Below are 14,060 nucleotides of genomic sequence, written 5' to 3' on the forward strand. Positions count from 1 at the left end.
CCAACCACGCCCATCTAGCTCAGTACTGTAGACACAGACTGGCAGTGATTCTGCAGGGATTCAAGCAATCCTACCTGGAGACATCGGGGATTGAACCTGGGACCTTCCACATACTGGGCAAGAGCTCTACCACTAAGCTACGGCCCTCGCCAGTTCAGCTGCTGTCAGATCTCAGCTGATGGGGACAGTGATGTCAGGAGCAGGCTGTGGGGAGGCCAATGGGAGTTGGAGTTTTACACAAGCACACCACATGCATGTCCCCCTTTGCTCGTCAAATCAGGACCCCACTTTCATGTGTGCTTTTGCCAGACATGGAGTCAAAGACACACGTTTGTGTTTATTGAGAAGACATCTGAAGGCAGCCCTGAACAGGGAAGTGTTTAATGTTTTATTGTGTTTTTAATATTTTGTTGGGTGGGGGTGGGACCCAGAGTGGGAATAGTGTACTGAAATTGAATCAAATTTGTTGAATTGTTTGAAAACTAATAAAAAATTATGAGGAGGTGGGGAAGCTTCATTAGTATTGTAGTAGATTCCCCCCCCCCCCCGGGCTATATTTTGCCTTTTGGATAAAAAACTGAGACACTCAATCATAGTTGTGCCCTGCTTTCACAGTGAGATACTCTAGAGAACCCTTTTAAAAAAACAGTTCACCCTATTTGCTTGCATAAAGTTTGCAAGGATGTTAGACAATGTCAGCTATTTATTGAACATTTGCTTTCAGGGAGCTCAGAAGGCATTGCATCAAGCCAATGAGACACCACGCTTCCCTGTGCATTTCCCCCCATCACTTTCCTTATTGCAGGCGGTTCAGTCTTTTGCAGAAGTAGGCTTGTTGCACAAGAGTGCTAAACCGTCTTGGATTGCACAACCTGAATTTGTCGGCATGTGCCTGAATCCCACTAAAGTTAGTAGTGGCAATCTGGGACTGCCCTGAATGTTTGGTCTGGAACAGACATCGTTCATTCACTCTTTTGTAATGGAGGATCCAGATAACTGCCAAACCACTGCATTTCAGAGTGTGTGTGTGTGTGTGTGGTAGTGTGTGTGTGTGTGTGTGTGTGTGTGTGTGTGTGTGTTGCCCTCCCATCTTTTTTAGTGACCTGACGAGTGGCGATTGTTCTGAACTAAACAGATTAAACAGTCAGCAATCATTTGCAAAGTAAAGCAGACATTCCATTCTTTGGAGGTGTCCCATTCTTTCCCCTACTCCAAAGGAGGCATTGAATTCTCATATAATAACTAAGATTCCTTCTCCAGCCAAGTTAACGGGAGTTCTCATTAATATTCAAGCCATTTTCCCCGACCAATTCGGACCTAACGGTGCAACATAATCTTCCAATTTTGCCAGGCTCGCCAGTGGGATTGTGTGCTGCCTCTTCTGGCTTTCTCCCTGAAACGCAGCAGCTCCGTTATTCTGAGCTTGCAGCAAAGCTCAGGGCCTTTGATTCTAGAGCAGTTGGCACGTCAGCTTCGTTTCTCAGCCTCTGTATTTCCATGCTTAAATCCAGCAAAGTTTTGGCAAGCTTGTGGTTCTGGGACTTCATCTCCAACTGCAAAGAACAAAAAGACGATAATTACTTTTTAGCAGACGATCACCATCCAGAAGGGCTTAATTAGTGCCAGCGCTTAGCCCTGGCATTGTGTCAGTGTCCAAATCCATTCCTGGACTGCATGTAGTTGGAGTGGGTTAAAAAAAGGGGGGGCTCCTGATCAGGGGCAGGGCAGATTTTCCTCATTACCGAGCAACAGAAGCCCCATGCTAACATTTGCCAAACTGATGCAAATATTTTGGACTACACCTCCCATCAGCGCCACCCAGCTGTCGTCTGCAGATGTTTGGATGATCATCTATCTGCATGGCTTCTACATATGGACAATGACAAGTTCTAGCTGATTATTATTTTTTTTAAAGCAGGGGTTGGGGAGCTATCTGTCATGGATGCTTCAGCTGAGATACCTGGGGGTTGGACTAGATGCCTCTGGGGGTCCCTTCGAACTCCACAATTCTAGGATTCTATTCTATGATTGGTAACGCCGCCGTTTTTGAGCTCCTGCTCACATGGAGAGAATAAGTGTCGGGAGCCGGAACCAGGAGTAGGTCAGCAATAAAAATACCTGTGTCAGTGAAGTTAACTATTCTAAAAAAAATCGCAAGTAGGATTCAAGCAGGAGAGCACTCTCTCCTCTTACCATTAATAATAATAATAATAATAATAATAATAATAATAATAATAAATTTTATTTATATCCCGCCCTACCCAGCCGAAGCCGGGCTCAGGGCGGCTAACAACAATAAAACAGTACAAAAGTACAGCACAAACAGCACTCTAAAATCATTCATTATAAAATTAATTAATGTCTCCATCTGTTAACATACACACTGCCTGATCCTCATCAAGGCAAGCCCCTCTACCAGTGAGTTGCAGCTCTAATCCTTCTATGATCTGCAGACTTCGCTCCTCCTCTCCCTACGCTGGTTATCCTTTATTGCATTTATATCCCTCCTTTCTCTCCAAAAAGCGCAAGGCGGCATATGTGGTTCTTCTCCTCCTCATTTAATCCCCACCACAACCCTGCGAGGTAGATTAGGCTGAGAGGCAGCGACCAGCCCCTGGCCACTCAGTGAGCTTCATGGCCAAGCGTGGATTTGAACCCTGGTCCCATGGAAGATGGAGCAAACTTGTTTCCTCCTGCTCCGAACTGATGGCTTCAAGCCACACGGAAGGCGATTCCGACTGAACATCAGGAAGAGCTGTTTGACTGTGGAACAGACTCCCACTAGAGGCGATGGACTCTCCTTCCTTGGAGGTTATCAAGCAGAGGTTGGGTGCATAGCTGTCAACTTTTCCCTTTTCTTGCGAGGAATCCTATTCGGAATAAGGGAATTTCCCTTTAAAAAGGGGAAAAGTTGACAGCTATGGTTGGGTGGCCATCTGTCAGATATGAGCTAGTTGAAATTTCTGCATGGCAGGGGGCTTGGATTAGTTGGAAATCCGCCTCCTGTCCCTTCCAAATCTCCAGTTCTATGCTTTTTGCAATTCTTGTTTTCATCTGTAAGCCGCCTGGGGGTGGGGTAAAGGGACCCCTGACCATTAGGTCCAGGTCTGACTGACTCTGGGGTTGCAGCGCTCATCTCGCTTTATTGGCCGAGGGAACCAAAGCAGCACACGGAAACACCGTTTACCTTCCCGCAGGAGCGGTACCTATTTATCTACTTGCAACTTTGACGTGCTTTCAAACTGCTAGGTTGGCAGGAGCAGGGACCGAACAACCCCAGTCGCGGGGAGTGGAACCACCAACCTTCTGATCAACAAGCCCTAGGCTCTGTGGTTTAACCTACAGTGCCACCCGCGTCCTAGGGGGTGGGGTAAGGCGAAGTATACCTAAATATCTAATAAAATATCTCTAGAATAACCCGCCCCCCCAATCACTCACCAGTTCCACCCGGAGCCAGGCAATAGCGCCCTCGACGTGCGCCCTGCGCGCTTCCTCCCGGGCCACTTCGACCCCTCTGCCTTTGCAAGGCTCCGCGGGCCTGGACGGCATCAGCAGCTGCTGGGGCGCGGCGGCTCCCCCCGGTCCCCGGAAGGCGTGCAGCAGCCTCTGCTTGATGTCGTCCAGCAGCGAGCTGCAAAAAGCTTCCTCGCAGGCAGCCTGCTCGGCGCTCGTCCTGGTGGGATCCATCAGGCCGGCCCGGTCGTCGGGCAAGGATGCGGGGAATTGGAGAGATGGAGCGCAGATCTCTGCTGCCAGCCTCACTCCAACAACAAGCGCTCTCCTCTCCTCTCCCTCCTCCTCCTCCCAGGCCAGGCCTTTTGTTTCCTAGCCCCTGGCCAGCGCGGCTCCTTTTCTCCAGGGAAAAAAAACAAAACATCTTCACCTCCTCCCACCCCCGATGTCCTTCCAAGGAAAGTGGGAGAGGAGAGGGAAGAGGAGAGGCGTTTCTCACGCTTGGGAACCGACCCCTGGCCCGGTCTGGGTTCTGCTTGAAGGAGATGCGCAGCCCCTGCGTGGAAATAACACCACTTCGCGCATCGATACGGTTTTTAGTTGCATTATTAAATAATGCAATAATAACTGTGGTGGTGGTTGTTATATCCTTATTAATACTTTGTTATAATTATATATCAATAGGTTGTTATATCCTTATTAATACTCTGCTTTCCGGGACTCAAGGCAGCTTACCGATAAAAATTAAGAGCCACTCAAAACTGAACGGGAGAAATCATTGAAAAACACTTGAACAGTAATAGAATTAAAACTATATAATCAAAATTACAAGGAAAGGTATTAGTAATTGTGCTTTGTTGCTATTAAATAATAGCTTTTATTCATAGTTTTATTATTAAATAATGCAAGTTATTAAAGTAAAAACCCACTCTACAAGCACTGCTTAAGTTCTCATTTCCCCCCTCTTTCCTCCCTGTCCCTTTTTCCTTTTATGCTGTAAACCTGCAGGTGGGAACTCCTTTTAATTGATTGAACGTAAGCTGCTCTGGGAGCCTTTTTGGCTGAAGCACAGGAGGCGGCTGCTCTAAAGTAGGGATTTCCACACGGTGATCCATGAACCACCAGTGGTCCATGATCTTCACCCATGTGGTCTGCGGTGGATCTGTGGTGGAAGACAGGAGATGCCATGTCCACAGCATTAAATATTCATATTATTTGTGTCTTTATCTCTTTTTGCATTTCTCATATTGCATTACAATTTGCATTCTGTGGGCCTGAGATGGCAATGCAATATACAAGAAATAAAAGAAGTAATAAAAATACAATTCAAAATCATACACCATCTAGTGCAGTGTATTACAGTTGCCACCAGGACTCTCAGCCATCTTCCAAGTGGTCCATGTGGACGGGTGCTTGGGAACCACTGCTTTGAACAAAAAAACAACAACAGTGTGGTACAGTGGTTAGAGTTTCAGACTAGGGCCTGGGAGGCCAGAGTTCAAATCCCCACTCAGCCATGAAGCTCACTGGGTGGTCTTGGGCCATTCACTTCCTCTCAGCCTAACTAACCTCCTAGGGTTTTTGTGAGGATTACATTTGGAAGGGGAGAACCATGGACACGACCTTGAACTCCTCAGAGAGAAAAAAGGTAGATTATAAATGCCCTAAATTAATAAATAAAATCAATTTCCCCCTGCTTTTTTAGTCAAAATCTACTTCTCTGCAACTTCCACTCATTGGGAGCAACAGACTCCATCAGAGCTGCATTAACCATTAGGCAAAATAAGCACGTGCTTAAGGCATCAAAGGAAGCGTGTCCCCCACAGAAAATGTCCATTGCCAGATTTTTAACATGAATGGTCGCAAATTGCTCAGCTGAGCAACCAAACAATGCATCAAGGCAGGCTAGATGCCTTCTCTCTACTACGTATAGAAGCAGATGTGTTACATAAAATTAGTCTGAAGGATCTGATCAAAGACTTTGCAGTTAGAAAAAACAGGAGAAAAAACATTTATATTCTTTCAAATATAAATAAAGTGGAAGAAACATTCTTTTCCATCTTCCTGTACATTTTATTTCATTTCAAAAATCAAAATGTTATTTTATTGTTTATTATTGGTTATATAATGAATTAGATATATATGAGGGCACCAAAATCTTTTAAGTGCTTAGGGCCTCTAAAGGTCTTAATCTGTCCCTGTGTTCCATCTTCTGTGTGATAACCCCTTCAAAGAGGACCACAGGCTGCTGTTTGGTCGTGTGACTTGGTCTATGACTCCTCAAAAGAGAGAGAAAAAAACAAGGGAGTGTAAATAGCTGTGGGACTTAAGCAAATAAGTCCTCCATTAAGCAGAAATGGTGAACAGAGTAGGATTCTCTCCTTATTTGCCATCATTTAGGTTAGGTAAACTAGGTCAACCCCCCCCCCCCCATTTTCTCCCAAGCCTTGCAATCTTGCAAATTGCAAGGCTACAAAAGAAATTAGAGTAACTTGTTGCACATTTGTCCTTTTCATGGGGCACCCCACATAGTCCGGAGCTAATGGAAAGGCCCACCAAGTACACAAATGCAATTATGATGCAAAACACTTAAGGACAGCGTGAAACAGCCACATATTTGAAGGGAAGGATTTAGCCTTTTGTTGTGGAAATGAAGTTCCCAGACTATAAACTGGAAGTAAGGAATGGCACAAGCTACAAGAGCTCTTCTCAATTTCTTTAACAATGTCAGCAGATTTTTCACCACAAAAAACCCCCCAAAACCCTCCTTGCAGCAGGAGGTGGGTGGGAGGGAAGGAAGGGGTGATACAATGTGGATGCATGGATTGTTTCTGCCAAATGGATCTTAGCAACAAGTCAAGGCCAAATACAGTGGTACCTCGGGCTAAAAACTTAATTAGTTCTGGAGGTCCATTCTTAACCTGAAATTGTTCTTAACCTGAGGTACCACTTTAGCTAATGGGGCCTCCCGCTGCTGCGAGATTTCTGTTCTCATCCTGAAGCAAAGTTCTTAACCCGAGGTACTATTTCTGGGTTAGAAGAGTCTGTAACCTGAAGCGTATGTAACCTGAGGTACTACTGTACTGGTTTGGGCCTTCTGCAATAAACCTCAACTCTTTGTTGTTGAGGGAGCTACCTGCATGAGGGAACCTTCAGAAGATACATGCAGTAATATCAATCTATAGTTTTTATTTATTTTCGTAGATCTACAGAAGGTTCTGCTGCACACCACAGTCAAATGTATGTATAAAACAATTGCCAAAAGAAACAAGAATGAAAAGCGGTTGGTGCTTTAAATTCGGTGGTTTGTAAATATTCATTATTTAAGTGGTGTTCAAAACACATCTAAAGCACATGGCTTGCCCCCAAAATCATTCTAGGAACTGAAGTGCAGCACACACAGAGGTTTTCATTCCCAGCATCTTCAACAAACTACAGGATTTTTTTTGGGGGGGGGTCATGTGTTTTACGTTTATGGTGCATGCACAGCCTTTGAGTCAGGGGTAGTGTAAGATATTTTGGTGCAAAGGATAAGATCATGCCTGAAAAAGCCAACTGGACTGGCAGGCGAGCTGAGGGAGCTGAGGGCACACACAAGTGGAATCCACAAACATATAAAAACTGTTCTGAAAATGCTTTTTTTTAAAGCGTGTTTAAAAATTCACTGAATTTCCCATAAGGCTCACCATCACCATCTAGTGTCATATTGTATATTGCACTTAAAACACTTTAAAAAGGCATCCCCAAACTTGGCCCTCCAGATGTTTTGGGACTACAATTCCCATCATCCCTGACCACTGGTCCTGTTAGCTAAGGATGATGGGCGTTGTAGTCCCAAAACATCTGGAGGGCTGAGTTTGGGGGTGCCTGACTGAAAATGTTTTATTTGCAGCTGTATAGCTGAGTCTATGGTTCTGTCCTCCAACTCTTCAATGCCCACCCTGTTGGCCTGCTCAAACAAACGCTGGCCTACGGCAGTGGGTGTCCATTGAGCAGAGCAAATTTTGCACATATGCCAAGCCTGCTTATCTCTGCCTGCTTGCTCAGGGGCACTGTCTGTGACACTTCAGAAGGCTACTAGGCAGGACTGCTAGTCAGCTCAGGTCCGCGCTGTGCAAGCACTGCCACAGTAGGGCTGCCAACTCGGGAGGGTGGGAGCTGCCCTTGCTGCTTCCCTCTTAACATCTGCTGCCTGAGGCAGCTGCCTCACTTTGCATAATGATAGGGCTGTCCTTATTGCATAGGCTAGATCAGGCATGTCCAACTTTCAAGGGAGCCAAAGTTGTTAAGCTGTTGAGCTTTTTTGGGTGGGGGGAGGGTCCAGTAATCTACCACGGACACCCCGTGATCTACCAGTAGATCACCAATAGATCAAGAGAAGAGGAGGTTAAGGGGTGATATGATAGCCATGTTCAAATATATAAAATGATGTCACATAGAGGAGGGAGAAAGGTTGTTTTCTGCTGCTCCAGAGAAGCGGACACGGAGCAATGGATCCAAACTACAAGAAAGAAGATTCCACCTAAACATTAGGAAGAACTTCCTGACAGTAAGAGCTGTTCGACAGTGGAATTTGCTGCCAAGGAGTGTGGTGGAGTCTCCTTCTTCGGAGGTCTTTAAGCAGAGGCTTGACAACCATATGTCAGGAGTGCTCTGATGGTGTTTCCTGCTTGGCAGGGGGTTGGACTCGATGTCCCTTGTGGTCTCTTCCAACTCTATGATTCTATGATTCTATACCTGTTGGACATCCCTGGGCTAGATCAAGGGTACGTTTTGCTCCAGCTGTGGTCAACCAAATACCTCTGTGAAACTGAAAAGCAAAGCAGGATGGTAAACAAAACAAGACAACATGTAGTCGCATCCACACCATTATTCTAAAGCACTCTTACACCTCACAGAGCTACAATTTTCAGGGCGTTTTAACAAGGCATCCTTCTTTGTGGGGAGCTCTGGGGCTTGTCACCCTGTGAGGGGTCTCTCAGCCTGTGAGAGGTCTTCTAACAATTCTCAGCATCTTTAACAACTGCAATTCCCAAGATCCTTTGGGGGAAGCCATGGCTGCTTAAAGTGATATATACCACCTCAAGCTCAAGCTCAGAACAACAGATGCAGCCTAGGAATTGCTACTGGATAGAGAGGGAGTGGTCATGATTGACTGCATTGCACACAGGAATTTCCATCGACTTCAACAGTTATTTGCGAATATGCCACATGTGGAGGAGGAAGAGAGAGGAAATTTCTGAATAAATCCAGAAGAACATTTTCCCATATATTCCCCAGGGCAGATCAATAACATGAAGGAGCGTCTCCACCCTCATCGTTCTACCTGGACACTGAGGTCCAGCGACGAGGGCCTTCTGGTGGTTCCCACTGCGAGAAGCCAAGTTACAGGGAACCAGGCAGTGGGCCTTCTTGGTAGTGGCACCTGCCCTGTGGAACACCCTCTCACCAGATGTCAAAGAGAACAACAACTACCAGACTTTTAGAAGACATCTGAAGGCAGCCCTGTTTAGGGAAGCTTTTAATGTTTGATGCACTACTATATTTTAATATTTTGTTGGAAGCTGCCCAGAGTGGCTGGGGAAGCCCAGCCAGATGGGTGGGGTATAAATAATGAATTATAATTATTATAAGCAAGTGCCAGAAAGGACACAGTAACAGAACCCTCAGGCACTGAATGTAAGCACAGCTCCCTTGGACTTAAATGGGGACCACATCCAGAGAAGTCTCTCAAATCTGTGCAAAGTGCAGCAGGCTTGGTTGGCAGATATACCTTTGACCTTGCTTCTGGAAGGGGAGATAATGGATTAACATACATGGACGTCTGCCAGCCATTGAGAAAGAGAACAGAATTTCTAGACAAAATAAGATCAGTCAAAGCTATGGAACAATCTGGCCGTTAACACGCAAATGAAAATATCTGAGGGAAATTATATCTAGATTGATGAATGACTCTGCTCTGTGAAGTCTACCAGCAGCAGAGCTCTAAAGAGGCTTACGGCACAGTTCTGCTTTCCTCAGAAAGGAACGAAAGAACCAATGGAGCCTGAAGCAGAGCCATGATTTAAGTTGGTCCAGGTCTCAGTCCTAATGTGGAGAATGAACTGGCCACTGGTAGTGGCTGGTACCCATAAAAATGGTTAGGGCAGCAGTTAGGGAGGCCAACAGTAGGGGGAGCCAGAGGAAGCGACAGGCAGAGCCACCCACTGGGCTGGTTGTCATTTAGAAGACAGATAAGTGGGTGCTCTCTGAGGGCAGACTGAGGTTGCTGGGGCAATGCCTCATTCACCCTAATGCACCAGTCTTCACTTCAGAGGCCACCCGTGCCAGGTTTCCAGGTGCAAGAGAAACAAATACCAATTCAATAATCTGGATCTGCTCGTAGCAGTACTGAAAGCAAGATGGCGTATGATTGCCCAATCGTGAGCACAAATGATCATGAATACCTAACAAAAAAGGACGGCTGGAGGCACCTATATTTCTGAGAGTCTTGATTTCCTGGCTAATTGCCTTCCTCCAGCTCTACTGGATGGGTTGGGGGGGGGTAATATAAATAAATAAATAAATAAATAAATAAATAAATATTTTATTTATACCCCACCCATCTGGCTGGGTTTCCCCAGCCACTCTGGGTGGCTCCCAACAGAACAATCAAAACACAAATCAAACAATCAAACAAACATTAAAAACTTCCCTAAACATACATAATGAATGGAGCTGTAAAACTGCCAATACCTGTTATATTTTGTATGTAACTTTTTCAGAGATGAGTGAAACAGGTTATTTACTTCTTACTAAAATACCCAGGAAAGACTTTTGAGTGGTATTTGGCTGAATTACTGGCTGATACTACAAGCAATAATGGAGGCAGTTGCTAGATTTATTTGGGGGTGGTTTTTTGCTGCAAAGCTTGTGTCAGTTTAAGTGCACTTCAGGTTGGCTTTCTCTTCTCTGTGTGTCCCCCATATATTTCAATTTGTTTCTGGTTACAACTTGTATGATGTTGGTGTTTCATCTTGTATTTAAAGGCTGTGTGCAATAAAATTGATTGGTTGGTTTTTTCCTGGCATTGGGATAAAACTGATATTATAAATGGTTGATACACAGCATTTGACATTTGAGATCTAACTTTTAAGGCCCACCCTATTTTTCTGAATATTCTTCCGATCTGATTTTTTGATGTAGTTTTTTTAAACAGGTTGTAAAGCTATCAAGAATGTTCCCTATTTTCCGGTAACTGTCGTTTTTAAATTAGTCCCTGTTTTCTTCCAGTTTGTTGCCCTTTAAAAACATTGTTATGTGTTCTTCATTTCCTTCCCCAATTAGAAATACATAGAAATATATTTCACTATAGTGTCTGCTGTTAGGTGCTAGCTATTGATGGGCAACTTACTGTTATTTTAGAGTATGGCATCTACTTTTACATACCCTCCAACATTTCTCCAGTGAAAATAGGGACATCCTATTCTATTATTATTATTATTATTATTACTACTACTACTACAAGGTCCGTATAGTAAAAGCTATGGTTTTCCCAGTAGTGATGTATGGAAGTAAGAGCTGGACCATAAAGAAGGCTGATCGCCGAAGAATTGATGCTTTTGAATTATGGTGCTGGAGGAGACTCTTGAGAGTCCCATGGACTGCAAGAAGATCAAACCTCTCCATTCTGAAGGAAATCAGCCCTGAGTGCTCACCGGAAGGACAGATCCCGAAGCTGAGGCTCCAATACTTAGGCCACCTCATGAGAAGAGAAGACTCCCTGGAAAAGACCCTGATGTTGGGAAAGATGGAGGGCACAAGGAGAAGGGGATGACAGAGGACGAGATGGTTGGACAGTGTTCTCGAAGCTACCAGCATGAGTTTGACCAAACTGCGGGAGGCAGTGGAAGACAGGAGTGCCTGGCATGCTCTGGTCCATGGGGTCACGAAGAGTTTGACTCGACTAAACGACTAAACAACAACTACTGCTACTACTACATCCCACCCATCTGACTGGGTTGCCCCAGCCATGCTGGGTGGCTTCCAACATATATAAAAGCATAATAAAACATCAAACATTAAAAAACTTCCCTATACAGGGCTGCCTTCAGAAGTCTTCTAAAGGTTGTATAGTTAATTATCTCCTTGGCTTGGGGGGTCACAAAACTCCATACCCTCCAACATTTCTCTGGTGAAAATAGAGACGTCCTAAGGAAAAGCAGGACATTCTAGAATCAAATCAGAAACTGGGACAACTTCTGTAAATCTGGGACTGTCCCTGGAAAATAGGGACAATTAGAGGGTCTGCCTTTATTATTTATTATTTAAATATAAAATCCAGTGACCTCAAGATGGCACAAATGGCTCTCCCCCACACCTCTGTTTTATTCTCACAACAACCCTGTAAAGCAGGTCAGGATGAGAACTGTGGCAGGCCCAGGGTCACCCAGCAAGTTTCATGGTTGAGTGGGGATTTGAACCCTCCTCTCCCAGGGTCCAGCACTCTAACCACTACACCACACTTGCTCTCAATACTCTCGTGGTTCTTTATCTTTAAACCAACAGAGTGCTTTCCTTTGGCTAGAAGTACACATGGCCATCTTAACTGTGGTCTCTTAGCTGGCTGCTTGCCATTTTTCTACAGCGGATTTCACAGTCTATCACGCTATCTTTAAATTCAGTCAAAGCTTCAGATTTCACACAAAGTCCCCAAGGTCTTTTGTAGCCCTGAATAATCTTATCAGCAGAAGCTTGGAACACCCAGAGCAAGGTCTCTTCAACAGTTACTGAAAGGCTCTATCTGATGCAACCTCTGACTCAGACGGAACAACAGATTTTGCTGAAAAAGTTTGTCAGAAAATGCCAAAATCCTGCAAGTCTTTCAGCAAACTAGAACTGTTTGTGTCCATCAGATCATTGGGATCCCAAGCATTTTAAATAAAATATCCTGATCCATTTCCTACAATCCCCCTTTTCTCTTCTCTGTTGCTCACCCTACAGAACGTGCAAATGCAACTGATGTGCAGCTTTCAAGCGTAAATATCAGGTTTAGGGTTCCCAACAGGCATTTGGGAAACATGAAGCAAAGAGGAAGAGTTTAGCTCTTTCCCGCCGCCATGATGTGCCAGTGCGGTGTATTAGCCATTGAAGCCTTTCTCAGCCTTGAGTCCCTAAATGTTGTTGTGCTACAACTCCCATCATTCTTAGCCAGCGTGGCCAGTGGTCAGGAATGATGGGAGTTGGAGTTCAATAATATCTGGGGACCCAAGGTTGAGAAAAGCTGGTGATGGTCAGATGTGGGCCTGAGAGACCTGCTCAGCCATAAAACTTGCTGGGTGACCTTGGTCCAGTCACAGTCCCTCAGCCTAAGCTACCGGTATCTCACAGAGGTTTCTGCACACACAGCATCCTCCATTCAGGCAAGAAAGATGCATTATTAATTCAAGAGGAGGATTGTGGCCTGGGGTGGGTCCTGGGGGCCAGATAAAGAGACCTGGAGGGCCACATAGCACCCTGGCTGCCATGTTTTAGTCCAGAGTTCTACAGACAGACGGGAGTGCAGTCCCTGAATCAGTAGACAGGGGCTTATTTCAGATTAATGTTCACTGCAGGCATTACTCTGCCATATTTCTAACCAAAGACTGTTGCATGCATTACCAGCCTGAAATGCAGGTAAATTCAGGTCAATGTTGGTTGTTGGGGAAAATGCATACAAATTTAGCATTTCATAAGAACCGAAACGATGGATGAGGGAGAGATACGGATTGCGGTTGCCAAAGTGTGTAGCCCTGCTTCCCAAAACAGCAGTGGGAGCGCAATGGTTACAGAGTAAACAGCCATACACCCCACGATGTGTGTTTAGGTCTGCAATCCCATACACAATTAACTGAGGAGTAAGACCTATTTAATCAATGGGACCCCATTTCTGATAATATATAGGACTGGAGTGTAAGACAGAATGTTTGTAGCACATGCTTAATAGCATTTCCCCATTTATTAGGGTAGACAGATTAATGGAGCTCTCAGCTCCAAGTCCATCCGTTTTAGGGATTTGTGGTCCCTAAGCAGTTCTTAATGTATGGCAACCAAACTGGGTAGCCTAATGGAGTCTCTGATGGTATTTATAGCTGGTGGTATACTTAAGGCTAGACCTGTTTGAGGGCAGAGTTTGGGATGGGACACAACCTTCAGCAGCCTGAAAATAATGAGCTTTCATATTTTCAAAAGGGAACTTTTAGCTCTTAAAGACTGTGAAAATAGCCTCAAAATATATGGGCAATGCTGTGAGCAATCTCAGAAGTCAGATAGGGTACAGCAAGTTCTCTAACGATCCTGGGTTCTCCATAATGAACAGAAACAGAATACACAATGCAGAATAAGCAAACATATCAAATAAACTCATTTTACATGACTGTTCAGTTTCTGTGGGCCAGATGTTTTATTTGAGGTAGGTGGGGGCCTAGGCAAAATGCATGCCTACTCTTGATTGGTTTTGCTGCGTATTTTGAAAGGACAGCATCTTCCTCTGCATCTGAGGGCAAGAGGCTAGCAAGATGCAGTGCCACACACAGTTCTGTTCTTTGACATCTATATGCTTCACTCGGCGTAAAGGAAGGGTCAGCCCT

General features: G+C 44.9%; 1 protein-coding gene across 2 annotated transcripts in view; it reads right to left on the reverse strand.

Annotated features, from left to right (window-relative positions):
- Positions 1–643: 643 nt before the first annotated feature.
- The window catches only part of AARD (alanine and arginine rich domain containing protein), a 603,924-nt gene continuing 590,507 nt past the window's right edge, over positions 644–14,060 (reverse strand). The window contains exons 2-3 of one of the 2 annotated variants that reach the window (XM_081874873.1): positions 3,439–3,788; positions 644–1,553 (exon numbers count right to left, since the gene is read on the reverse strand). In XM_081874873.1, the coding sequence (XP_081730999.1) occupies positions 1,413–1,553; positions 3,439–3,687 (390 nt within the window). In that variant the 5' untranslated portion in view covers positions 3,688–3,788 and the 3' untranslated portion in view covers positions 644–1,412. Of the gene's footprint in view, positions 1,554–3,438; positions 3,910–14,060 lie in introns of those variants that run through there. The other variant, XM_081874872.1, reaches the window with a different exon arrangement.

This window comes from Podarcis erhardii, assembly GCF_964252035.2.
Source record: "Podarcis erhardii genome assembly, chromosome: 8".
Classification (NCBI taxonomy): Eukaryota; Metazoa; Chordata; class Lepidosauria; order Squamata; family Lacertidae; genus Podarcis; species Podarcis erhardii.